General features: G+C 46.7%; 12 protein-coding genes across 12 annotated transcripts; 7 read left to right on the top strand and 5 right to left on the bottom strand.

Annotated features, from left to right (window-relative positions):
* Positions 1–309: 309 nt before the first annotated feature.
* ASPWEDRAFT_176412 (uncharacterized protein) lies at positions 310–3967 on the top strand (the record flags this gene model as incomplete). The annotated part of the gene is made up of 4 exons (XM_040831505.1): positions 310–649; positions 704–942; positions 995–3261; positions 3316–3967. The coding sequence occupies 4 exons, from the start codon at positions 310–312 to the stop codon at positions 3965–3967; spliced, it is 3498 nt and encodes a 1165-aa protein (XP_040685009.1).
* A 1072-nt stretch (positions 3968–5039) lies between these two features.
* ASPWEDRAFT_119576 (wax synthase family protein) lies at positions 5040–6398 on the top strand (the record flags this gene model as incomplete). The annotated part of the gene is made up of 2 exons (XM_040828916.1): positions 5040–5821; positions 5900–6398. 2 exons carry the CDS (start codon positions 5040–5042, stop codon positions 6396–6398), a joined length of 1281 nt encoding a protein of 426 aa, XP_040685010.1.
* A 216-nt stretch (positions 6399–6614) lies between these two features.
* On the bottom strand, positions 6615–8289 carry ASPWEDRAFT_31984 (FAD-binding oxidoreductase; the record flags this gene model as incomplete). Its single annotated transcript, XM_040833601.1, has 4 exons — positions 6615–6886; positions 6939–7147; positions 7213–7907; positions 7957–8289. 4 exons carry the CDS (start codon positions 8287–8289, stop codon positions 6615–6617), a joined length of 1509 nt encoding a protein of 502 aa, XP_040685011.1.
* Positions 8290–9717: 1428 nt separating this feature from the next.
* Positions 9718–11050, top strand: ASPWEDRAFT_119894 (uncharacterized protein; the record flags this gene model as incomplete). The annotated part of the gene is made up of 4 exons (XM_040828950.1): positions 9718–9989; positions 10039–10474; positions 10524–10718; positions 10769–11050. 4 exons carry the CDS (start codon positions 9718–9720, stop codon positions 11048–11050), a joined length of 1185 nt encoding a protein of 394 aa, XP_040685012.1.
* A 544-nt stretch (positions 11051–11594) lies between these two features.
* On the top strand, positions 11595–12478 carry ASPWEDRAFT_120113 (RTA1 domain-containing protein; the record flags this gene model as incomplete). Its single annotated transcript, XM_040828967.1, has 2 exons — positions 11595–11994; positions 12048–12478. 2 exons carry the CDS (start codon positions 11595–11597, stop codon positions 12476–12478), a joined length of 831 nt encoding a protein of 276 aa, XP_040685013.1.
* Positions 12479–13198: 720 nt separating this feature from the next.
* Positions 13199–15184, top strand: ASPWEDRAFT_45279 (putative GDP-D-mannose dehydratase). Its single transcript, XM_040836489.1, has 8 exons — positions 13199–13481; positions 13532–13675; positions 13732–13958; positions 14008–14194; positions 14249–14495; positions 14549–14714; positions 14768–14992; positions 15047–15184. The coding sequence occupies exons 1-7, from the start codon at positions 13454–13456 to the stop codon at positions 14849–14851; spliced, it is 1083 nt and encodes a 360-aa protein (XP_040685014.1). The 5' UTR covers positions 13199–13453; the 3' UTR covers positions 14852–14992; positions 15047–15184.
* Positions 14917–16057, bottom strand: ASPWEDRAFT_176418 (GDP-L-fucose synthase family protein; the record flags this gene model as incomplete). Its single annotated transcript, XM_040831506.1, has 4 exons — positions 14917–14990; positions 15045–15639; positions 15691–15859; positions 15909–16057. The coding sequence occupies 4 exons, from the start codon at positions 16055–16057 to the stop codon at positions 14917–14919; spliced, it is 987 nt and encodes a 328-aa protein (XP_040685015.1).
* Positions 16058–16286: 229 nt separating this feature from the next.
* Positions 16287–17392, bottom strand: ASPWEDRAFT_747224 (RTA1 domain-containing protein). Its single transcript, XM_040839508.1, has 3 exons — positions 17187–17392; positions 16893–17135; positions 16287–16833 (listed from the first exon to the last, which is right to left on the bottom strand). The coding sequence occupies exons 1-3, from the start codon at positions 17347–17349 to the stop codon at positions 16382–16384; spliced, it is 858 nt and encodes a 285-aa protein (XP_040685016.1). The 5' UTR covers positions 17350–17392; the 3' UTR covers positions 16287–16381.
* A 790-nt stretch (positions 17393–18182) lies between these two features.
* Positions 18183–19281, bottom strand: ASPWEDRAFT_176420 (uncharacterized protein; the record flags this gene model as incomplete). Its single annotated transcript, XM_040831507.1, has 2 exons — positions 18183–18833; positions 19183–19281. The coding sequence occupies 2 exons, from the start codon at positions 19279–19281 to the stop codon at positions 18183–18185; spliced, it is 750 nt and encodes a 249-aa protein (XP_040685017.1).
* A 421-nt stretch (positions 19282–19702) lies between these two features.
* Positions 19703–20842, bottom strand: ASPWEDRAFT_54537 (serine hydrolase domain-containing protein; the record flags this gene model as incomplete). The annotated part of the gene is made up of 1 exon (XM_040838069.1): positions 19703–20842. One exon carries the CDS (start codon positions 20840–20842, stop codon positions 19703–19705), a length of 1140 nt encoding a protein of 379 aa, XP_040685018.1.
* Positions 20843–21766: 924 nt separating this feature from the next.
* Positions 21767–22926, top strand: ASPWEDRAFT_45285 (CHAT domain-containing protein). Its single transcript, XM_040836492.1, has one exon. The coding sequence runs from the start codon at positions 21872–21874 to the stop codon at positions 22757–22759; it is 888 nt and encodes a 295-aa protein (XP_040685019.1). The 5' UTR covers positions 21767–21871; the 3' UTR covers positions 22760–22926.
* A 266-nt stretch (positions 22927–23192) lies between these two features.
* ASPWEDRAFT_45286 (uncharacterized protein) lies at positions 23193–25064 on the top strand. Its single transcript, XM_040836493.1, has one exon. The coding sequence runs from the start codon at positions 23443–23445 to the stop codon at positions 24940–24942; it is 1500 nt and encodes a 499-aa protein (XP_040685020.1). The 5' UTR covers positions 23193–23442; the 3' UTR covers positions 24943–25064.
* Positions 25065–25157: the final 93 nt, after the last annotated feature.

The raw sequence follows: 25157 nt of genomic DNA on the forward strand, positions 1-25157 counted from the left end.
GAGACACGTTACTCCTATGCAATGCTAGTCCATCACATCAACAAGGCTGTAACAAGCAGCCAAATTATTCGATGTCAGATATAGATATGGGGTATGAACACTCCACTAGCATGTATGTACACATCACACATCCATCCATCGTAGGCTCTGATTTGTTGTCTGCACAAATGCAAACCACCATCACCCTCATTCTTGTTAGTGTAAGATGCTTGCCACCATCGTGGAGGGTCAAATTTCGAGAGTTTCCCCCGCTTGATTTTAAGTCTTGTCTGAAGCCTTCTTTCCCCCTCTGCAGCGACCACCGCGAATATGGGTTGTCGTAGCTGGTTTGCCCGCTTGAGGCGAAAGAAGACTCCGAAGGCGGATGAACAACCTCGCCAACCGGGATCATCTTCACCACCACGAAAAGAGGTCGAGCTACCTCCAAAGCCAGTTCAAACGGCATCCGAACCCCACGAGTTACTTCTGCCAGATGACACCCACACCGAAGAAGGCTCGTTGGTTCTTGCTCGCGAGATCTGGAACGAAGCCTATGAAAAGCTCAGGGCGGATGCATCGACCAGAAGCCTCGTTGATGAATATGAGGATACTCTGCACAAAAGGCTCTTGACCTTGGGGATTAATCGGCCGCAGGTAACCAAGACCAGTGGTATGTTCTATATGCTATCTTTATGATGTAATCGAAGGCTAATATATTGTCTAGACGAAAAGGGAAATGTCGCCAACGAACTTGCCAACCTTGATGATTCCGACCGTAAGACTCTGCTGGAAACCATCGCGAATGAACGCCTGGAGGATATTAAGAAGCATTCCAAGAGCCAGCAAGTGCTCGAAGCGGTAGTTGGGTCTGCCAACAAGATCACATCGGTCGTGGGAGGGGCACTTGCTGCTTGTCCTCCTGCTTCGTTTGCTTGGTCGGCAGTCTGCATGACTATTGTTCCCGTGAGCCTCTATGATATATTATCTTGTAAACACTCGGTATGCTGATGATCAGGCAATCGGCAACAATATCGACCAAATCGTGGAAAACCAAGAAGGCCTCAACTACGTGGTATCCAAGCTGCCCTGGTACATTCAACTAATCGACCTCCTCCATTCCAGCAGCTGGAACCATTCAGACCAATTTCGCAGACTGAGTCGGACTATTCGCGATGAAATCGTCGATCTGTACAAAACCCTCATTTTGTATCAACTGCAGAGTTTCCGTTCTTATCGCCACCCCGTCGCAACGCTGGTGAAGAACACCGTCCGGTACCACAACTGGAAGCAGATGAAACAGGACATTGAAGCCGCTGAGCTTCAGCTGGACAAGGGGATAAAGGCACACCACAATACCAGTGTTCAGTCTAAATTCGATGAATTGGTCAGGGAGACAATGAGCACCCGGCAGATCCTCGGACACCTGTTCGAGACACATGTTAAGATCTCGAACCAGGTCATGGGCATCGGTAACAAGATGATGGACTTGATGGAAGACAAGGAAAGACATGAACTGATCAGCAAATTCAAGCCGGATCCTACGCAGCTCAACCTGTCCAGCTATGCAGACTCATACAGACTCATATCTCGACCACATGCGGATACTCTGCAGGGCATCTATCGCCACCCAATGTTCCAACAGTGGAAGAACAGTCAGCAAGGCCTGTTGGTATTAGCCGCACATCCAGGAACTGGCAAGTCTGTTCTGGCAAAGGCAGTGGCCGAGTCAGAAGCCAAAGGCACAGTGGTGTGCTCATTCTTCTTCAAGCGAACCGGACACCAACAGAATCGCCCTGATATTGCTGCTGGGAAGATTTTTCATGAATTCCTCAAGCAGCTTCCAGAGATCGACATGTTGAAACCCACACTCAGGACGCTGGATAAGGAGGAAATCCGGCATGATTCAGACACGGTTTGGAATCTCATCAGCATGGCAACAAGTGGTCCCATCAATCACAGCGTGACTATCGTCTTGGATGCACTCGATGAATGTGATCCAAAGCACATTGAGTCTCTCCTCCAGCAGCTTAAGCGATATCATGCCCGTAATCCGAAGCCTCAAGTCAGGTTCCTGGTTACTACTCGACCGATACCGAGTATTGTGCGGGCATTTGACCAGGCAATCATCCTCGACATGGACAAGGATAGTATCTGCCGACAGTCCATTTCGAAAGACATCAATCGAGTAACTCGAGATCGATTCTTCGAGTTTGTCGACGCAAAAGGAATCGAGAATGAGGGGATCAGAAAGAAACTGCTCGAGCGTTTAGAACGACACAACGACAGTACATATCTCTACATGAATTTACTCTTCCAATACTTGAAAAGCCGAAGCCGTCCATTAAACCAGGCAAAGTGGATTGGGATTTTTGAAAAAGTCCCAGAAACAGTATCGAGTGCCTATCATGAGCTACTCAAGGGTGTCGATGAAAGCAAACGTGGAGAGGTCCGAGCAATGCTGGAGATTACCCTCGCAGCAACACGACCACTTCATCTGCGCGAGATGCAGACAGCACTTCTACTGTACTTTGACGAATATAGTGCGGATGTGTGTTATATGTCGGATGATTCATTCAAAAAGCTCATCCATGAGACTTGTGGTTTTCTTCTGGATATATACGAGGATCGGATCTACTTCATCCACCTGACTGTGACAGACTATCTCCTGTCAAACGAGAGACCTGCTTGGCTGGAAGGCTTTAGCATCGAGAAGTGCCATCAAACACTGGCCAAATGCTGCACTGCATACCTCACCCAGCCCCCAGTCACAGATATGATCAAGTCAGAGCGATTCATGACTGCCGAGCAATACGCACAGGCACCGCTTTTCATTCAGTTCGAGTATCAGCAGTGGTTCAAAAAATTCCCCTTTGGCGAGTATGCATTTCCCATGTGTATTATTCATATGAGAGACAGCCAGGAGAAACAGTCCCCCCCAGCACCCCTTGACATCGCTCAGCAGTTTGGACCATATCTCGACCTGGTCGTGTCTATATTCTGTTCCTGTGCTCTACTGTCTCATATCGCAGCTGATGAATTTAAACGCGCATTACCAGTCGACTATCCAGCCCGAAACTATGTGCTTAGTGCTCTCAGTCAGTCCCTTCTGGAGCGGTATAATTTGATAGGCGGGGTATCTGATCTGGAGTATGGCATCAACTTGGCTGAGGCTGTCCGGCATCAAACGGTAGATGACCATCCCCATCTTGCAAGACGTCTGGGAGTCCTCAGTCAAGGAAGGCTGTGGAGATACGAATGCACCGTCAATATGGAAGACCTATAGTATAGCATCGCAGCTGCCCACGAAGCAGTAAGCGCTTCTACTAGACAACACAGCCCTGACCGCGGTCTGGTACTCTTTCGACTCGCTTCAGCACTGAGAATGAGATATCTCGCCAAAAAGAACATTGATGATATCAACCGCGCAATCGATGCTATTGAGGCAGCGGTGGATGCCGTCAAGGACACCCCAGGCGGACATCCAGATCAGGCAAACTTCCTCAACACAGTCGCTGTCTGTCTATTCAGCCGATATGCCGAGTTACGCCAGCTCGAGGATAACAACCGGGCTGTTGACGCTTGTGAACAGGGTTTGGCATGTCTGCCTCAAGACCACCTATTCCAAGCATTTATATTGAACAGCTTGTCATACTGGCTTGGTGAAAGACACAAACACGTCGAGTGGAATGATACAGATAGTCTGCAGGATATCAAGGAGGCGGTTGCTTTAGCCCGGAAGGCTGTTAGTATTGGGTGGCCTGTTACATTCCAGCCGGTGTATGTTCAGAACCTCGCTGTTCAGCTGGAGGGCCTTTATGACACGACTGGACAAATTGAGCTTCTCGAGGAGGCTATCAAGAATGCTCAATTGGCGACGGATACAATGAAGTCGAATAGGATTCTTCAATCTGACTTTAAGGTGTATCTTGGGCAGGTACGGGCGAGGTATCAGATGGTGCAAGGGGAATTGGCTACAATATCACCATGACTAGATCGTCACCATATAGTAAGACAAAGAGGGCCTCATCATTAAAGAATCTAAAACATAATATTCACTCTCGGTCCAGCATAGAATCTAGATTATGAATTTCAAGTAACGGCTAATCTCCACATACACAAACATCATGATCGACCTGGTGACGAACCCGAACTTGACAGGCCCACCTGTGGTGCAAGATATCCAGGTTATCATCGCCAATCCGAGGTGGCCGGTCGTCTTTTAATTTACTGGTCAGTATTAACACATTTTGAATTCAGCCGGTCAATCTTTCTACTGTTTCAATTTATGGTCAAGTCTGATTATTCGCGGGAACACTGAGTTGCGATGCTATATGATACATCAATTTTATCCATATCGAGTATGCAGTGTCTACGCAATATTATAAAGCCACAACGAATAAAGTTCAGTCAGCTTCACCGCTATTTCAATACCTATATAGATCTTCTAGAACTTCATCTTTAGATTTAATTAATTGTCCATCGACTGACTGCTCACTATCTGGGGTTGATAAACCATTCTTTGGAAACGCATGCTATTTCTATCATTATATACTAATGTCTTCTGGTTGGTTGACCATCTGTCAAATCCCTCCTAATGTCCCACCGACGTTGATAAGTGGGGTGGATATGCAGAAATTTGTGACTAGGACATACACCCTTGCTTATTTCTTACTTTTTTTATCAAATCCAATGCAGTACCCTATGCTGATGTTGAAAGAAACTAAAGGTCTTATTAGAACTACTATTTCAACACACCACTTTTAACTAATCAGCAAGGGGTTTTCCACACACTGGCTATATATCAGAGTGAGATTAAATTAAGATGATAAATCTTCAAAAGAAAGGGGTGTGTGGGATAGTAATTCTACTAAGACCCACCAAGATATTTACCTTTCATTCATTAACTTGATTCAGCAAGTGACACATCCCATACATGTAATAAATGCATTATTCTCACGTTTTACATTTCATCCATTAAATCAAGAAATGACCTCTTATAAGTCCGCTGTTCTTTTCCTATCTTGTTCTGCTCTTCTATTCCTCCACCACTTCCCTCCGATATGGATATCTTGTTATCTAAGTTCGCCCCGTCTCTGTTTGGGACTATACAGACTCTCCTGGGAACAGTCCTTTTAGCAGAAACTCAATCTAACTCCCCTATACGCTGGCTATGCTTTCCCTTCATCGCGGCTTTGACATATTTCCAAGTCATCACCGGCCCGAATTTTAGCACTGCTTTTATGTGGAATGTCGCTGTTGGGGGAGCAGGTTTCCTTCTCTTTCTGCACCTCCTGAATCTTCTTTTCATTACCTCGATCGACTTGTTCCCGGCTCAAAGTGACTTGGAAAATGAAAAGACTACGAGAAACCCAAACCCTATGTCCCGAATTGAGCGATATCAACATGCAGTTCGATACATCATAAATTTCCGTGGGGTGGGAACAAAATACCAAATCAGCAAATTACCTCCTTTTCCAGTGCCATACAACTCAGCACCATGGCCCAGAGCTTATTTCCTGCTACGGCAAACCGCGATTATTGCCTGGCAATGTTTGTTGTTAGACCTCATTGCGGTCGCTATGCACCAGCTGACTCAAACTGACCGCGACTATTATTTTGGGAATGGCATGGAGTTTAGGCTCCTCACTCTTTCCGGGAAGCAGCTTCTAGCTCGCATCTTTGGGGTTTTTGTACCCTGTTTACTTCTTCTTCGAGTCGCTCTTGACTCTTCAACTCGTCTTTGTGCTGTTCCTCTCGTCCTATCGGGTGCAACTTCTATTGATGAATGGCCGCCAGTATTTGGAAGCTTGCGGGATGCCTATACGTTGCGCCACTTTTGGGGGTAAACCTCTCTCCGTCTCTTTTATAACGTCAACATCAAAATTCCGGTCGAGGTATAAAATAGCTGACCAATAAACAGAACATCCTGGCATCAATTCCTCCGGTGGCCTTTAACGAGTTGCTGCACTTTTGTCACTCTATCTCTTTTGGGCCTATCTCGCCCATCACTCCTCGAACGCTATACCCACCTCACGCTGGTTTTCATGCTCTCCGGCATCCTCCACGTAGTGTATTACATCGCTTCAGGCATCACGGGGGGCAGTTCGGGGGCCATGCTATGCTTTACTTCTAATGCGTTCGGTGTGGTTTTTGAGGATGCTATAATATATTGCTGGCGCAGAGCGCTCCCAGGTGTTGAGACACAGCGCTTGGCGAAGTGCGTGGGCTATATCTGGGTTATCTCTTATCTGTGCTGTACGATGGCCTGGTGGTTTTATCCAGCGTTAAGGCTTACTCCAGACGCTTTTGCGATAGTTCCTTCCAGTGGAATCGCTGACAAGGTGGGCGTCATAGGGGGGTGGTGTATTGCTACCATCGCCGGGTTGGCATTGAAGGTTGTGTTTAAGGCAGATGTCTGAGGTGGCTGAATTTATGTAGAGCTTCTATGATAACTGTTTATCATTATATAGTAACATATCGCTAATTCAGTGACCTCTGGAGTTGCTTGCAGAAGCTAGGAGTATTCGCCGCATACTTCAACCCTTATATAGTCACTTCATATCACTGAGCAATTCATATCTACTAGTACATAGACCTACTAAATTCAGCATACAGGCAGCGCATGTCTTCCCCGGTCAGTACCCAAGCTTGAACCCACCCCAATTCAACTTCGAAAACGTTCCCTTGGGATCATAAGCCGCTCTGATTTCCGTCATCCGCTGCACATTCTTTGGGGCAAACCCAGCATACGGGTCTTGCCATTCACCCGCATCGCCCATGTACACGAACTCTCTAGCCAGGCCGTTTTGCTTATTCAATGTGTGCAGGCGCTCAGTTAGCTGACGAGCCCAGCCCTGAACTCGGAGATCGTCCTGTGCCAGGCCCCAGCCGGTGCTAAGTTGCCACCCTGTAGGCTGTGTTAGCATGTTTGGTCTAATGGTAATGGAGGGATGCCATACATATCAAAGGCTCCTCATCGAGACCCCACACATTGCCAATGCCATTCGTCTTGGCTACTCTCGCGGCGCTGGCTGGGGAAATATTCGCCACGAATGTTGGGTACAAACCTTGGACGTCGGCGATGTCGTTGACCGCGTTTTTCCATGTCTCGATCATTGAGTAGAGGACGTCAGTATCGGGTATCATTGAGTGATGCGCGAACATGACCCTGAAGAGTCAGTTTCTCGTTACATAATATTCTTGATAATTGGTGGGATAAGAGTGACTAATTACCGGAACATCTGCTTGGGAGAATCAAGGCCCGAGGCCCATTGCTTGCCAGTTGTAACGTTGTTCATCTTGGAGACACCTGGGATAGCAGTAAAGTTGGCAAACTCTGATGGCGGATTGCTGATTCCCTCCTGGACACCCAGAAGCGTGGATGACATCTCCTTAGTGGTGGCATTGTAGGTGATGGTGATCACAGAGCCTGCGCCAATAGGGCTCTCACTGTCACCCACAGCCCAGTCACAGACTGCCTTGGTGAAGGCATACGCAGAGCTCTCGTTGAAGACCTGGATGGTGGTACTAATGTGCGGCATGGCGTATGTCTTCAAGGTGAACTTTGTGACAATTCCAAAGTTATTGGCACCACCCTTGAGCGCCCAGAAAAGGTCAGGATTGGCTGTCGAGTTAGCAGTAACCTGGGTGCCATTCCCCAAAACCACCTCATAGCTATTGACATTGTCCATAGCAAAGCCGTATTTGTTAATAAAGTAGGAGACTCCGCCGATCAGAGTAAGTCCAGGGACTCCAATTGTCTTGAGGCGACCCCCGATTGCTGTTCGACCATATGGATCAAGTGCCGCATACACATCGTACCATGTCATTCCGGGCTCCACCTCGATTGTATCCTTGTTGACTTTGTAGTTTGTCATGTTGTTGAATGCCAAAACGACACCGCCATCAATGTTATTCGATCCGGGGAACTATATACCCATTAGTAAACTTGCGCAAGTTGTCTATTATCTTGCTTACATTCATATGTCCACCACCACGGACCGCAAATTGAGCATCACATTGAACAAATTGCTTAACAGCCGTAGCAACCTGGTCGGCCGTGTTCGGCATGAAAACGCAAGCAGGACTCAGATCAGCCCGGATGTCCCAGTAGTAGTTTGCCTGTGCTGTGTAGTTCTCCGAGCCGGGAAGGATGACCTGGCTGGAGTATATGCTGGAGAGCTCCTTGCAGGCACAAGCTGCACCAGCTGTGAGGTTGGACGTCCCAAGGGATGTTCCCGTCAAGAAATTGGATGCATTCCCTACACCCAGGACAGAGGTGAACCCGAGAAAGTGCAGTAGGTACTTCATTCTGACAAAAATACCGTTGAATGACAGGATAAAGGTAGAGTGGTCATTCACAGTCTTCCTGACGTTCTCCCTGCCCTTATATAGACACTTCGAGATACCCGTGTCTATCACGGCAATTGAAACACACTATTCAGTTCCACGTTTTAACATCCTTGGATAAGGTTTAGGCAGCATGCTCTTCATAGAAACGGGTTTCGACATGTAGATCTCGAAGTAGTTCAATGATTCGATTGGTTAGACCTTGTGTATCCGATCCACCATCCCCTATCCCAAGCCTTGTGGAGCCATAGTTCGGCATACCGTATTCGGGTTCGGACTCGGGTTCGGGTCCGAGCGCCCGTTATCCATTGACTGAGAACTTGCCGCTACTCCCCATTGATGAATGGCAGACTGCCAAATAATAGGGGCTTTAAATTGATGCCTAAATTATCTGATCAGTTTTATTCATTCAACATTTTCGACGCTGCCGTTTTGCTCCACTGTCGACGCCGTTGAGTAAGGCTGGGCTGGACAGGCCAAGCAACTATGCTACAATCTGCATCGTTCCATTCTAATTGAAAAGCCTGAGCTAAACCTTAATCCTTGGTTATTGTGCTGCCTCCTTGATTCATGGATATTTTATTAAATTTTCTCAGTCCTGTTCCTGTGCGATGAACACTGCGCCCCAGACCCGAATACGACCAAAGCTCCCTGAAACCCATCAACGCTGCCAGCAATAATAAAACTCTGGGCACTCAATTTTGGTACCTCTCCATGTACTCTTTTTGATCCTCTTGGCGTCAAATGATTTTCCCTTCCACCTGATTTTCTGCTGTCATCACGATTCCGTATTTGTCCCTCTATAAATACGTATAATGAGTAGTACAATGTCAAACACTGTGTATGCTTACCTAGGGAGATTATAAGCTTATGCTATACTACTGCCCATGATACAAAGTGAGTTTGACTAACTGATACAAACTACTCTAAGACTGAATCTGACAGCACGTTCTTTCTTATGATGGCGCCCCCAAACGGTCAGCCGTTCGTCGCTTGGGCAGTTTTAAAGGGGTGGTCTGCGGAATACGCACTCATCCACAGCATGCGTATCTTTGATTCCACAGTCCTACATATAAAAGGGATCACCCATTAAAGAATCTCTAGGTTTTAGATATCATGCAGCAGAACACCATATAAAATAAAGACAAATCGCAGGTTTGCGCAGATCTTTCGTATAGCATGACTGTATTAGGCTTATATACGAATGCCTATTCCTGCTAGGGATTATTGTCTCAGATACTATTCCCCAATAGAATGATCCGCACTAAGGGGGACACTATTGGGGCCGCGTTGCTAGTTTGCGTATATAAATATTTTATCGCCGCAATATAAGACAGTTGGCCTCGCTCAAAACAGTGTCCTTATGACCAAAACCTATCCCGGATAATTATGCGATCGGACTGCGAACCAGTGGCTGCACCACCCCCCGTATATTCCAAGCACGACTACAATGTCGACACAAAGGGCCCCTTGGCGGTCCAACTGCCGGTAGATCTTGAGCCTGGGCATTTATCCACACGACCTAGTCCGACTTTTAATAAAAATGCAGCATCTGCTCCTCCCCGTGGCCAACGTCGTTATTACTTTCCAACTACACGATGGACGCGAGCGTTTGCTTTTACGGTGATCATCGAGACTATTCTTACGGTCGGCATTGAAAGGTATGGCTCGATCAATTAGGTGTGGTGGACTCGACTGATAGTAAAACAGCTGGATATTGATCGACATTTCGAAAGGCCGCGATGACCAGCAAAAGGAAGACACAACAAGGCGCCTTCGGTCATTCCTGGGTCTCTATATATTTGCCCTCTTGTACGAGCTCCTGCTATCATATGATGCATTGCGACGACAGAACACAATTCAGCTGGTTGGACTTTGTATATGCAATGGCGGGCTGTTGACATATGGGTTTCTTCAGATGAGGGAAATCAAGGCGACGCTCAACAGCGTGATCACGGATCAGACAGTTGCCAATCATGTGTGGGCTACATATAAAATCGAGCTCATTCTGGTGCCGGTGTTTTTGGCCGTTGGGACTGTACTCATGTCGTTCCTGACGTGGAAGTTGCGTGCTGAATTCTCATGGTCTATATATAAAAATATCAGCGCTGATATTCAAATGAAACGCCGGTATATCACATATCAGGTTTGCAGTACATATGATGATGAGGAGAAACAGTCACTAATCCTTGCAGGTCTACATTGCTCTGTTGAAGTTTGATTTCTTCTTCATCTTTGGCAGTCAGCTTCAAATCCTTCTTGTTATTATAGAAGCCGACAGCAACGATTTCATTATAAACGCAGCCATGATTCCCGTTACTATTGTAACCCTGCTTCTGGCTGGTCATTTCTGCAGGAAAGAGAAAGCCAAGTCCCTGCTGTGTATTATGGTAACGGCGATCCACCAACACTTTTGTACCTGTTCTAACCAGTATAATAGGCTTTCATGTTGGTTCTAATGGCATGCTTCATCATGATGCTGATCCAAATCCACAGTCCACAGGGTAGCGATGTCTTTAGCATGGTCCGAGTTTCTCTGACACTATTTTCCGTAATAGTAGTCTTGCTGCTTGGTGTCACACTCATCAACACAGTGATGTGTATAAATAATTTCCATAAAGGGCTGAAACCCCATATCAATAACTCTACACCAGGCATATCGGCCGACGCTTCGCTGGAGCTCAAGTCCCGAGAGGGCGATACGCGGTTTTTGCTCAATTAGGATTATGGCGTTATGTTTTTATATCAAAATTTAGTGTATATTAAATATCTACTTCAAATCTAAAAGTTTACTGCATTAGATATAGACATAGACAGAGGTTTTATGGTTGACTGTTCTATGGCTTTATATGCTTCCAGAAGTACCTTCTGTCCAAGTAGAAATCTTGCAATGCTTTTATTAAGGCTTACTCTTTCTTCTGGAGAAAGAGGCATTCTATTGAAGATCCACTCATGTCATTTTTAGCTGCTGCTTGATCGTATATAGTGGGTCTTCGTATTCGGGTTCGTTGTACTGCTAAGCATTTGTTGATAACCATATCCAAAATAGTCTGGACATCTCAGTGTAAGGTTATCATAGTTGCCTGGACTGCATGCTATTTTAAGGATACGACACTTGACCTTGGTTCGAATGACTATTCTGGATTTGTTCAATCTTGACCAAGTGGAACATATATAGATGGATTTCCTCATATGAAATAGAGCAACAAAATCAATTCAGATTCTCCTACTTTGCTCATTGCCTTCTTTCTACCTCTCTTGACAAAATGCCTGAGTATACTCTATATAACTATAAGCCGTCCCTGGCAGCTGCAATCGTCGTTGCCGTCGTTTTCTTCATCGCAACACTGGCTCATGTCTTCTTTGCCGTCAAGCACAGAATGAAGTTTCTTCTGGCTTTCATTATTGGGGGGCTTTTCGAAGTCGTTGGCTACGCAGCACGAGCAGTCAATGCTCACCAAGCACCTGACTATGCTACAATGCCATATGCACTGCAGAGTCTTTTCATCCTCCTCGGGCCGTCCTTATTCGCAGCATCTATATACATGATCCTCGGCCGTATCATACAGCTCACAGATGGTGGCTCGAGAGCACTCATCCGTGCATCATTGCTGACCAAGATTTTTGTTCTGGGCGATGTCTTGTCGTTTCTTATCCAGAGCGGCGGTATGAATGACGCCCTCAATTCCGTATTGACCTGAAGCTAATGATAACCACAGGCGGCGCAATCATGTCCAGTGCCAAATCAGCAAGTAAGATGAAGCTCGGCGAAAACGTGATTATAGTCGGTCTAATCGTCCAAATCGTCTTCTTTGGCTTTTTCGTCATCGTCTCCGTCATCTTTCATCGGCGGATTACTACATCCCCTACAGCAGCATCCATGGAGGCTTCTGTCAACTGGAAGCGATACTTGTATGTGCTGTACTTTGCGAGTGTCATGATCATGGTCCGGTGTATATATCGGGTGGCCGAGTACATCCAGGGACAAACAGGTGTACTGCAAAGCCACGAGTATTATGCTTATATGTTTGATGCTCTCTTAATGTTTCAGGTCATGGTAGTGTTCCTGATCTTCCATCCTAGTCAGGTTGTGTCTCGAAGAGGTAAATCGGATGACACAGAGTTGATGTATGGGAGATTACCTGAATAAGTAGTGGATATATATCGGATTAACGTTTACTTCATTATAGCAATATCATGCATGTTTAGTGATTAACTGTGAAAATACAATACTTCTTCTTGTAGAGCACGCCTTCATAAGGACAATTGTCATCAATGATTCAACTATTTTATGTGTCAAACCATACATGATTCTCAACTGAAGTTATGCGGGCATTCTGCAAAGGTCAGGTGATCGGGGTCACATGACCATAATAACACGTGCAAATTCACCACCACTACATCTTGTACATGAATAATCCTTTGGACAAATTGTTTTCGTGTATATTTATATAAAACGAAAAACCTTTTTCCCAGTAGGTCCTCGGCGACACCGATATCGAACGGTAGTGGCAGTGTATTAGCTTTTTGAAGCCACTCCGCAAACATCCGAAGGGAGGTTGGGTTGAAAGCGGATGTGTTCTCCCACCCGTATCCCAATAAGGTACTCAATACAGAGGTGATTCTTGTATGGTACACCGCAATACTGAAAAAGTCAAAATGAGTAACAAATCGAGAGAGCTGAACGGCAGCCGAAGGGGCTGAATGAGCTGAGGAGGAGGAGCTGAACGTAAGAGCGGTTTACGGCGGGATGCGGCCCACAGCAGATGGCCTGATTGGCCTATTCAGATTGACCAACAGATCGGATGACGCAATGAGAGCAGTTGCTGTGGAGATAAAACGTGATTTCACTTTCAGCTGGTGTTGATCAGTTGCGATAAGCCCACTGCGCTTTGCTGTTAAGGGGGTAGTTGTATTCGGGCGCGCATTAGGGCTATGGAAGAGGCCATCCTGACTGGATGGTAGATTACCATACTACCCCTCCAAATGTCTGTGTATTCGTGGTACAGTAACTCTGCCAGCCAGGCTGTCCTATGTATTTATTGCGCTTCCATTCGAGTCTTTTGTTATCCCAGACATCTTGATCATCTTGATACCCCAGATTCTATCCACAGCAATAGATATAATGACCCAACAAAATGCATTAATCACAGGTCAGTTGTTAAGATCCTTTCAGCTGGATGAAAAGACTGACAACCAGTAGGCATTGGCGGCCAAGATGGCTCCTATCTCTGCGAGCTCCTGCTTGAGGAAGGATATACAGTCCACGGCATACTACGACCTCGCACAACCGATGACTATGTTCAAGTAGCTGTATCCCATGTATTAGCTGCAGGGAAAAAGTACCGTAAGTTTAGTCAGACAGCCAAACGCTGTTTATTTTGTTTTAACACTGCATTCTAGCGAACAAACTTGTACTGCATTATGGAGATGTATTGGACCCTTACTTCCTATTGGGTCTTTTTAGGGAACATGCATTTGACGAGGTCTATCACCTTGCAGCGCAGAGCCATGTGGGGACATCCTTCAAGCTGCAGATGTATACATGTGATGTCAATGCACTGGGAACACTGCGACTCCTACAGACAATATTGACTCTAGGATTGGAAAAGAAGATCAAGTTTTATAATGTGAGCTTTACTCTGACCATTTTCTGTTAGACAGGACTAACAACCCTAGGCATGTTCATCAGAGACATTCGGTCAGACCAAGAATGACATCCAGGATGAATCAACTCCTCTCACCCCTGTATCTCCCTACGCGGCTGCCAAAGCCTTTGCCTACTGGATGACCGCAAGTGCTCGCATCTCACACGGCCTCTTCGCCGTTAATGGAATCCTGTTCAACCACGAGTCTCCTAGGAGAGGTATGACACTCTGGCAAACCAATTATTCAAATAGTACAACTGACGTGTATATAGGACTTGATTTCGTCACCCGAAAAATTACTTTCGGCGTCGCTCAGATCCACTTGGGTTTGAAAGAATGTCTTACTCTTGGGAACCTCAATTCGCGACGAGACTGGGGTCACGCCCGGGACTTTATGCGAGGCATTTACTCCATGATGAAACAGGCTAACCCAGATGACTATGTGCTGGCGACTGGAGAGACACGATCTGTTCGAGAGTTTGTGGAGATTGCCTTTCGAAATGTCGGGATTCAGCTACAGTAAGTCTGATCAAGGCGCTAATATTAAAAAGAAGCTAATGTGAGACGTATAGATGGAAAGGCAGTGGAGACAAGGAAATCGGTGTGGATGCCAACACTGGGCAGGTTAGAGTTCGTATAGACCCCGAGCTATACCGGCCGGCAGAGGTTGGGTATTTGCGTGGCTCTGCAGAAAAGGCTGCTACACTTCTAGGTTGGAAAGCGAAAGTTTCGTTGGAGGTAAGATTTTGAAAACAAAACGATGCAGGGATAAGTTTACTTATGTTTTGCAGGAATTGGCGAAGGAGATGGTCGAGGCAGACAAAGAATTGATTCAAGGGAAGCCGGCGGAGTTTTGGATTACAAGCAAGCTATAGTCATAGATCATCTGTATATATGTTTCATTGTCTCTCGGATCCTATTCTACCGTGGGAAACGATGTTTATAGCTTTGAAGGGCCCATGCCACGGACCTTTCCTTGATTGGCACTGTACCAGGCGATTGTCTCTTTCAATCCTATAGATCATTGTCAGCTGATACATCGACGTTCAATAATAGAGAAGTGTTTACCTTGCTCCAGACTCGTGAATTGGAAATCTCCCAGAAGAGCCCGCATTTTGGCATTGTCTGCGGTCTTTTTCAGCTGACCATCGGTCTGGGTTGTATCCCATTGAATAGCCCCTTCAAGTCCACTGATTTCCGACACCATCACCACGGCATCCTTGATCGACACCTCCTGTTCAGGATCCACAGAAATGATGAACGGGTCTGTTTCATTGTAATTCCGAAGTGTCCAGATCATCACTCGGGCCAGGTCTCGAGAGTAGACAAATTGGCGCAATGCACGTCCACTTCCTGGAACTATCATTGCGGAGGATCTTTCTTCCTTGGCCTTCGAAACTCGTTTAATGACACCCGGAATGAAATGACAGCCTTCGCTAAAGTTGTCATTCGGTCCGTAGAGGTTGGTAGGAATGACACATGTGAAATTGCAGCCGTATTGTTGGCGATACGCTTGGCTGGAGATGTCGAGCATGCGTTTTGCGTAGGCATACCCGTAGTTGGATGGATGCGGGGGTCCATCATGCAGCATTCCCTCACTGATAGGGTAGGTCGTCTTGTCAGGGAAGATGCAGGTTGAAAGACAGGAAACAACTTTTTTAACCTGTAATGTATATAAGCAAACGTGTTAAATGATTTGTCTTTTCAAGCATACACCTAGCTCGTGGCAAACACGCAGCACATTCTGGTCAATGGCGAGGTTGTCGCGCACAAAGTCGGCCATTCGCAGGCTGTTTTCGAAAACACCACCCACGCGGGCTGCTGTATGAATGACCTTGTCCGGTCTATGTTTTTCAAAGATAGATTTTGTCTCGTTGTAGTTCCTGAAATCGTCATTATACTGTCACTGAGGAATACAATTGTGTGTTCTACCTTAGATCACCATCAGCGCTGCTGAGAAACACCCACTCCTCACCACTTGCCTTGCCAAAGTCACCAGAAACATTGGATACAACCCATTGAAGAGCACTGCCCACGAGCCCGGTGCCTCCAGTGACGAGGATTTTGGTATGTTGATCCATGTTGAGTATGTTTGAGACAACAGATTCGCCTTTTGTCAAGAGAGAAATGCGGGGTGTTTATCTAGAAAGATGGCTCAGCTGAGGGTTCAGCTGCCCGTTATGGCGAGTTTGATTACCTCAGCGGACCATCTTTCCACGTCATTGGGGACACTAACCCAATTGGGATACTGACGATCATTGCCCTAGGGGTATATTTGAGAAAGACATATAGATGTGCTAATAATATATATTCCGCAGTAACAGACGCTCCATAAGACAGTACTATCTATCAAAAGCCTAACGTCTCAGAAAGCCCTTTCGAATCATCACATGCACACCAGTCACTTAGTTTCGCTGCTCCTCCAACTGGAATCCTGATCGAGTATGCTTCGACTCACTGCGTAAAACAACCGAAGGATGAAACACATTCATCACAAGCATCACAATAAACATCATAGCGGTATCAAAAACATACATGAAGACCTCGTGGCTAATCACATAACCATCATTGCCTTGGATAAATTCAACTAGACGATATATCGATCGGATCAGGATCAACACGCTAACAGCATAGCATGCGAGCAAGAGTCCTCTCCAGTCTTGCGGCCAGACTATCCCTCGGACATATATTGTTTCCTTGGATTCACCTGTTGGTTTTTGGGTGATCTTGTAATGGAAGATGAGGGATGCAGAAACAAATGCCCCGAAGAAAGCTAGCTGGACGCAAAGTCCGGCTACGATGACCCATTGGCCAATTGTGAGAGTCTTTTCGGATCCATTAGCCATGATGCCACCGCCTAAAGTATAGAGTTAGTAGTATCCTAAGGCTGATTGTGGGATACGGTTATTAGCTTACCCGCTCCTTGGAGGATGAACGAAAGTACATCGCCAGAGACGAAGATGACTGTCATCAGTCGAACAGGTATATAGCTCAAATGCTCGCCATGCAGGAAGGTGATGATTCTTCCAAGCACCATGTAAATCGACGCTGCGTAAAGCGTTGGCGCGAGTAGAATAAGGAGAGTCTGTACAGCATAGAGAGTGGTCGACCTTTGGTGATAATGAGTGACAGCCCTGGCTGCGTAACCAATTATTTGGACTGGGAGAGTTAATAGGTAGATAACAAGTTTGAGAAGCAGAGTATACTTACAAACTCCTCCAACGATGAACGGGTTGAAGTATTTCGCATGGCTTCGGATCCGCTGATAGAGATGGAAAGCCGTGGCGAGAAAGAAGAGGATGGCGAATATAACTGCGCACACCAGACTGGGTGTATATTGATAGAGGTTATAGTCGTTGCTTGAGGAAGCCATGGTGGCAGTACTCTGAACTCGTAGCTAAATACTCAGGTTCTTGTTGGTGTTGAATGGAATTATTGTCCTCTCGACCACACATGGCCCTCTTATCCATTATATATAGTGTCTTTTTACTTGATTTCTTATCTATAAATATGAACGCACCCGTGGTTGAGGCTTAAGAATTCTTTATTGCGTTTCGAACACACTGGGATCAGACTGCCATCCGAATCCGAGTACGAACCCGAGTCCACCGTATTACGTCTATGTATAGCAGAGAAGACAGATATTCAAATTTTATTAGATGGATTACCAAGGCAGCAAGAATGATTTCTTAACCAAAAGGTATCGATTGATATGCACAGTAGAAAAAATGCCATTGCATATCTGGTGGGCTACCAGACATTCAGTTTGCGGATCTCTGTTTGCCGGCGCCCAACACCAATTATGAGTACAAAGAGATCTTAAAAAGATCAAAAACATAGAAACAGCAAAAAGATATACAACAGCAGGGATTCGCTGGTGGTCACCCACCCAACTGCTAACCTGCCGGCGTGTGGCTTAAGTACGGCTGAGCGGACGGGAAGCCCTGTTCTCCACACCCTGTGGTCGTATGTACTAGACTGAGCATAAGAGAGGGCTATATAGATGGCCCAATTGAAATCAAAAAAATATGTTTATTCCCTCTCGAACCAATCATCCTCTTCAAAGTCCCAAAGCAAATTCGATTCTTCACCGTGGCCCACAATATCCTCCGCATTCAAAATCAATTCATTGACACCTATGACTTGCAATTTCAACGAACCGGCCTTGACGGAAGCAATTAAAGCATTTAATTGAGCGTCAAGCCTCTATTTCTTGCCTTTCTCATAAACTCGAATGCAAATATACTCTAGATTCGGCGGGAGGGAATCAATCAGGCAGAAACTGGGACTATTATTCCTAGCTGCATTGACAGTCCATGTACAGTAAATGAGGAAATTGACACCGATACTCAATCGCTTGAGAGACTCAAAATTTTGCAATGATGCATTCTGCTTCCAGAAGGACTCTGGCGGTACCATTATCGAAGAATTGAACTCGGCCAATTCCAACAAGTCAGCCTGTCCACCGTGTCTTTCAAAGTCGGGGTACTCGTTATCCTCCCTTGTGAACTCAGATATATGTGCCTCAACATCTATATCTAACACCCCTAGGATCTGGGTGTGCCGTAGTAGGTTCAGGATAAAGGTCTTGGGATTGAGAAATGGGTTACCTCCGATGAGAGAAGACCTCCGCCCGATGGAGTATTCGAACTGCGGAAGAACCTTGCACCAACTGAGCACTGAAACAAGATAGAATATATCCAGGGATGAGTGGTGTATGGCAATCCGACTGACGTTGGATGAGTCTGCCTCTACCCCTGGCAGCCGATTTTCGTCCTCCTCGAGAACGTCTGTACGGACCGATTCAATAGATGGCAGATGATGGAACAGAGGAAACACCCAACCAAGTCCATGGCCCTGTAGAATCTGTCATCATCTATGCTGCCCTCGGGCCTATTGACGAGATAGACGTCACGCAGGTTCTGTAGAAACGGGCTTTCTGCGGGATTTGCGTTTACCCGACGAAAGAGCATATCAAGTGGCAAGAAGGGTGGTATGGTCCCTGGCTCTAGGAAATAATAGGTTTACCTGTAGAACCCAAACCGTGGAATCATGACTATTGACTCAATATGAGGTGATACCGTGATCAAAAGCGCTGCCAGAGCCTGGGCGAGGCATACTACACGTATTTTATCAAGTCTAATTAACATGTCGGACCACGACTGCTTCAGAAATAGAGCCCTCACCTCCTGTTATCCCACCCTACTTCCTCTTCGGATGTGTTCTGCATGAGCATGGCCATCATAATATCCTCATGTTCACCTGCGAATGCAGCACGCAGCAGCCGAATTTCTGCGACACCCATCCGTTGTCGATGGCCTTTAACATATCCAGCGTCATCTATAGGAGATCTGTCGTATTTAATGCCGCACATACAAACCTAGACTGGGCTGTTTTAAGATATCCATCAGCATGGTGAAGGCCCCACGTTAGCTCAACGCTGGGGGTAATGGAGATGCGTCTGTATTTCTGGTGGATGGACATGTTGCACACAGAGCGCCGCGTTCGCCATTGAGAGAAAAAATGACAGCATGTTTGGGGGGAATGAGGGTGGGGTAAAGATGGAGATTCATCAATTCCTATTTGCGACTTGAAGAGTTTAAATAAAAATGAAAATATTTTTGAAGTCAATTCTTTAGCGCCTGTTGTCTAAATTTGCCTGACTCTAGACTGGTAACTCTTATTGGAGCTATGAATACGAGATACGTTGGCAAGAAGAAAGTGCATCACAAAGCATCAACAGCCTCGTAAATGGCCTTGACATACGCCGCCGTGTTTTCATTGCCCAACGTACCCATCCCCATCTTGTTCATGACATAGCCAATGCTCATTCTCCGGTCCAAATCCATGATGATCATCGATCCTCCCCATCCCCCCCAGAAGCAAATGCGACCTTCAGGGATGAACGGAACTGTCTGAGACACAGGCAACCCGACCCCAAGACCAAACCGCATTTGCATACCCAGCACAAGATCCAGCCCTCTGATCTGCTCCTCGACCATCCCGTCAATGGTTCTCGGAGAGAGATACTGCCTTCCATCGACAGTCCCCCCCAGTACTACCATTGACCCAATACGAGCTAAAGCCCGCGCGTTGGAGAAGCCATTGCTGGCACCTATTTCGGCTTTCCTGAAGCCAGCACTCATGACTGCGTCGGCTGGAAGTGGTGAGCCGAAAAGGCTCTTCCCTGCCACACTCTGGGGATCGATTCCGTCCAGCGGCAGATGAGGTGGAGGCGTGTTTTCAGCGGCGCGATGCCAGTGCTCTTCTGGGAGGCCGAGGTGGAAGTCTGCGTTCAAGGGATTGGCGATCTCATCGGCGATGAACTGCGTCAGTGACTTCCCGCTTATGCGCCGCACCAGTTCACCGATCATATGTCCTTGGTTGGATAAATGGTATCCGGAGTGTTCGCCGGGCGTCCACCAAGGCGATTGCTGTGCGAGCTTCTCAGTCGATTTCTTGACGTCGTAAATGTCTTCCTTTGTCACTGGGGACTCCCAGGCAGAGACTCCAGATGAATGGCTGAGAATGTGGGATACGAGGATGTTTTCCTTGCCATTGACACCGAACTCCGGCCAATACTTGGATACCTTTTCCTTGGGATCCAGCAGGCCCCTATCAATGAGGATCTGGGCAGCCAGACTGGTGATCACTTTCGACACTGACCAGACGCCTGTAACGGTGTCTTCGTTCCATGGCTTCGTGCGTGCTGTATCTGCATGGCCACCCCAGAGATCAAGGACATTTTTGCCGTCAATATTAACGCAGAGTGATGCACCCAGCTCATCTCCTTGACTCAGTCGGTTCTGCAGCAGATCGCGAACACTGCTGAATGCAGGATCACAGTGACCGTGTATGTCGCTCATGGTGAGAATGATGTTTTGATAATAGGAAATGCCTTGGTGGGAATAGATTGCACAAGACAATCCGATGGAAAGGGAATAGTGACAAATATCTAATAGTAGGTGGCAGTAAGCAGAAGCCACGTATTGTAACATGGCTGTAGCCTAGATGATTAGCATTAATAAGCACTAAATTAGACTCATAGTTGCTGTGGCGGGGCCGAGTATACAAGTACATTGAACACCCGAGATACTTGGATTTGATTCAAAAGACATGCACAGTTGAAAAAACTGTATACTGACATATATTTGCTGATTTCTTATACATGGACAAGTTCTTATATGACTGATTGGCCTCAACTTCCGCCCTCGGTGATAAAAACAGTCAACACAGTCGCATAGCTACCTCACACCATTAGCAACCATCACCAAGATAACTAACATCAAAGGGGATTAAACAACATACGCAGCACCAGCAACAAAAATCTCGACGGAGAACAGCTGAACACGGACCCGGATGTAGGCAAAGAGAGCCTCGGGGCTGCATTCATGTCCGAGCAACCCGAGAAGAGTCAAATTAACCGGAGGATCGATTTGCAACAGGAATTTAATGAAGTCGTACAAGAGATACGCCAGCAAAGAGGACTCTCGGGATTTCTTTTGCCTCCAAGTGATGGTGAAATAATGGCCGCCGCAGATTCTGGACCCATTGTGGTGGTCAATATCAGCGTTCCCCAGTCTTACGCAATCCTCATTGAGAGGCACCAAATCAGATCTATACCGTTGAGTGATCTTTCATATGCGCGGGCTGAGGATATAGCCAAAGCTCTAACCAACCCAAACGCCTTCCAGTCTCATTCCCCCAGCTTCCTTATGCCACTTCTTGAGTGGATGTGGGTGGCAATTGCTCGTCCTGTCCTCAACAGTCTTGGGATAACATCCCCCCCAGAGGATGATAAATGGCCTCACATATGGTGGATTCCAACTGGGGCAGTTACTCACCTCCCCATCCATGCGGCTGGGATTCACCGTAAAGGTTCCCATGACACAGTGATGGACCGAGCAATCTCATCCTACACATCTTCAATCAGATCGCTTATCCACAGCCGTGAGCAGATTGCCCGGAGCACACTCAGCGTCGCTGATCCACAGCATGCACTCCTAATTTCCATGGCGGATACACCATCTCAGACATCCCTGCCATTCGCAACAGAAGAAGTTGCTGTCATCAAACCTCTGGTTGCGAGTATTGGTCTCGCGCCAGTAGACGGTGGGGGTCACACAGTGGAAGTACTAAAGCACATGAGAAGCAGCAGAATCATGCATTTCGCAGGTCATGGGTTATCGCATCCTCTCGATCCGACCAAAAGCTCTTTGTTGACGAAGGACTGGGAGACCAATCCATTAACAGTGCAAAAGCTCCGTCAGCAGAGTCTACAAGAACATTCGCCATTTCTTGCATATCTCTCCTCCTGCTCAACAGGAGCAATCAAGGATCATAGTCTAGCTGATGAGGCCATCCACCTTATCAGTGCTTGTCAACTTGCAGGCTTTCGACATGCCATCGGGGCTCTTTGGGAAGTTTCGGATCAGCATTGCGTCGATGTGGCTAGGATTGTATATGAGACATTGAAGGAAGACGGTTTGACTGATCAGGCTGTGGCCCGCGGACTACACCGAGCAACTCGTCATGTACGAGACAGCTCCCAGAGCATGATCACAAGAAGTGCTTCCACTACTGACGCAGCTGAAGATGCACTTGAGGATCAAAATACTAAAGAGAAACTACGCGATCTAGAAAGAGAGTTTGAGGCTTTTGAAATTCATGATCGGGAAGGGTCAGTCGAGGATAGAGATGCAGTGCCTGTCGGATCTCGCCGTCGCAGACAGGAACCACTTGGCTCGTTCTTCTGGGTTCCATATGTTCACTACGGGGCGTAGTAGCTATATACTCGTGGCATGGACATATATACATGGGGAGTAAGGAATTGCACGCTTCTTTCAATAGATACGGACTCCGATGGCCCGAATCCTGGATGACACGAGTAGTTCGCCAGGTTTGTATCTCTATATGGGTTTCACAGCATCAAACATTGGTCCTTGGGCTTCGTAGACATTTATTACAGTGCCTTTGGCGTCCGCTTTGCCAACGGCACCTTTAAATGTCTATCATTAATAGCACTTTTCTTGAATAACTCAATCAGTGACAGGGTATTTTATGGTCAACGTTGATTTCAGAATCAATGTACAAACTAATATTCACGCCGCATCCATGTCCATGGTCTTCCAGGGTATATCTAAGCTTACTAACAGCAGGATCCTTGTGACTCATCACGGCAAAGATCTTGATTTTCATGCTCATGGGGGCGGGCAAGTCCGCTCTATCGGACGATCGGGCCCGACGCCCGATGAGGCCTCTCACAGGGTTTCAGCCTCATTAGGCTTGAAACCAAATAGTGTGAAAGGCGCTGCACAGCCCCTCACTAGTCTGTATGATTGATAAAGACCCCAGGCTGTGAACACATTGCATTAACCCAGAAATGACAGAAGCAGGTTGGTCTCAGATTATCAGAGCCTGATTACCTTTCTAATTTTCATCTCCCACGATCATTGTAACCATAACTATGGCATTTGAGCAGTTACCTAATGAGATTCTGAAAATGGTCGTCCCACACACCATGCCAGAAGGATTTGAGAGCCTCGCCTTGTCTTGCAAACATATGCATGCACTTTGCACCCCATTCATCACGCACCACAAGAAACTGCACTATCATTTCCACGATTTCCACTACTACAAGACAGACCCAGTGTCGAAAGGTCCATGCTTTCTGGTCCCAGATCTCCCTTACTACACAGCCACCTCAGCCTTCACCTTGCTCGGGCTCATCGCCGTTGAGCCGGCTGCAGCCCACTATATTCAAATCGCGGACTTTAGGAAAGACAGTGTATGTACTCAGTGTATACTCCGTGAACTGGCGACAAAGCCTGATCGTGATGACGCTATCATTGCACTGCTCGCCAATTCTCCCTATCTAAGGGAAGCAGGGCTCGACTGGAAAGAATACTGGGCAGCGATAAAGGAGGACCTCAATGAGGCTCGGTACTCGCAGCATGCTGCCGTTTTCATCCTCACGCTCCTGCCCAATGTGAAGAAGATAACGCTGCCGGGTTTTTGGAAGCCGGTCCCCGCAACCGACAAGCTCCTTAATCTTGTTATTCGCAACACAAGACACCAGTGTCTCCATATTGACAGACCCAGTCTTGTCCAAGTTACTAAACTGAAGGGACGGCCTTTCCGGCGTGTGCGTAATACCCTGCTGCCGCTACTCGATATGTCCTGGGCAATTCCTTTCCTGGCCCTGCCGCACGTCCGTTGTTTCTCGCTTCGACCTTGTGTGGGCACGGGTAGACAACGGAATACTCAGTCTGAATATCTAGACAGTGACTTCAATGCATCGTTGGAAAGGGTTAAGATGGACAATGCTTCTGTTGACGCAGCGGCCATTGCGCAGTTTCTTAAAAGCACACGACGCCTGAAACAACTGTCGTACTGGAATACTAGATATACTAACAACGCCCAAGACTGGGATCTATGCCAGTTTATCACGGCAATCGAGCACGCAGTTGGAAGTCACCTCGAGGAGCTTTCCATCTGCACTGAGGGGCTATACGGCGCAATCCTTCCTGGAAAGGCATCACTGCGCGGCTTTCAGACTGTGCGAAGACTTCAGCTTCCCCTCGACGTTGTACTGTGCAATCCTGCTCTAGCATTGGAGAGCAACGATCCAGATTATCTCAACTCTGTTCTTACTGATATCATACCCGCCTCGGTCTCTCAGCTTTCTTTATTCTCAGATGGAAAGGGCAACCAGTACAAGGCTATCAAGAACCTATTCTATGATTTCGCCGCCAAGAAGTGCTCCGATACGCCTGCTCTTGAAGAGATCCACCTATCCTGTCCCTCGGACGCAGAGAGTCAATACAAGGAGCAATGTGACAAGCTGGCTGTCGAAGCGGTGAAAGTGGGTGTGGCTTTGCATCTACGGGAAAATACGTATTGGTCCTGCTCGGACTTGGTGCCGGTACCAGATGATGATGATGAATATTATGAAGATGATCACTGATATTTATATCGAGATTTTGGGTGTATTATTCGAATTACTAATATTATATACCCCATCAATTGCAAAATAGCAGAGCAGTTACAACCAGCATGTCGTAACAGCATGTAATAACTGAGAAACACATAACTTCTTTTTCACATTCTCCCCAATCAATAAACAACGACAACTCTGGCAATGAAGCATATACCCAATACTTGTCATAACGCTCACCCATA

Source organism: Aspergillus wentii (assembly GCF_001890725.1).
Source record: "Aspergillus wentii DTO 134E9 unplaced genomic scaffold ASPWEscaffold_8, whole genome shotgun sequence".
Classification (NCBI taxonomy): domain Eukaryota; kingdom Fungi; phylum Ascomycota; class Eurotiomycetes; order Eurotiales; family Aspergillaceae; genus Aspergillus; species Aspergillus wentii.

Excerpts from the sequence above, each read along its gene's own strand:
- ASPWEDRAFT_45285 (XM_040836492.1), top strand. The coding sequence starts at position 21,872 with ATGGACCGAGCAATCTCATCCTACACATCTTCAATCAGATCGCTTATC.
- ASPWEDRAFT_747224 (XM_040839508.1), bottom strand. The coding sequence starts at position 17,349 with ATGGCTTCCTCAAGCAACGACTATAACCTCTATCAATATACACCCAGT. Across the intron at positions 17,136-17,186 it reads GTTCATCGTTGGAGGAGTTT|TCCAAATAATTGGTTACGCA; the intron begins GTAAGTATACTC and ends TAACTCTCCCAG. Across the intron at positions 16,834-16,892 it reads GTTCATCCTCCAAGGAGCGG|GCGGTGGCATCATGGCTAAT; the intron begins GTAAGCTAATAA and ends TCTATACTTTAG.
- ASPWEDRAFT_45286 (XM_040836493.1), top strand. The coding sequence starts at position 23,443 with ATGGCATTTGAGCAGTTACCTAATGAGATTCTGAAAATGGTCGTCCCA.
- ASPWEDRAFT_45279 (XM_040836489.1), top strand. The coding sequence starts at position 13,454 with ATGACCCAACAAAATGCATTAATCACAG. Across the intron at positions 13,676-13,731 it reads AGCTGCAGGGAAAAAGTACC|CGAACAAACTTGTACTGCAT; the intron begins GTAAGTTTAGTC and ends ACTGCATTCTAG. Across the intron at positions 14,496-14,548 it reads AATGTCGGGATTCAGCTACA|ATGGAAAGGCAGTGGAGACA; the intron begins GTAAGTCTGATC and ends TGAGACGTATAG.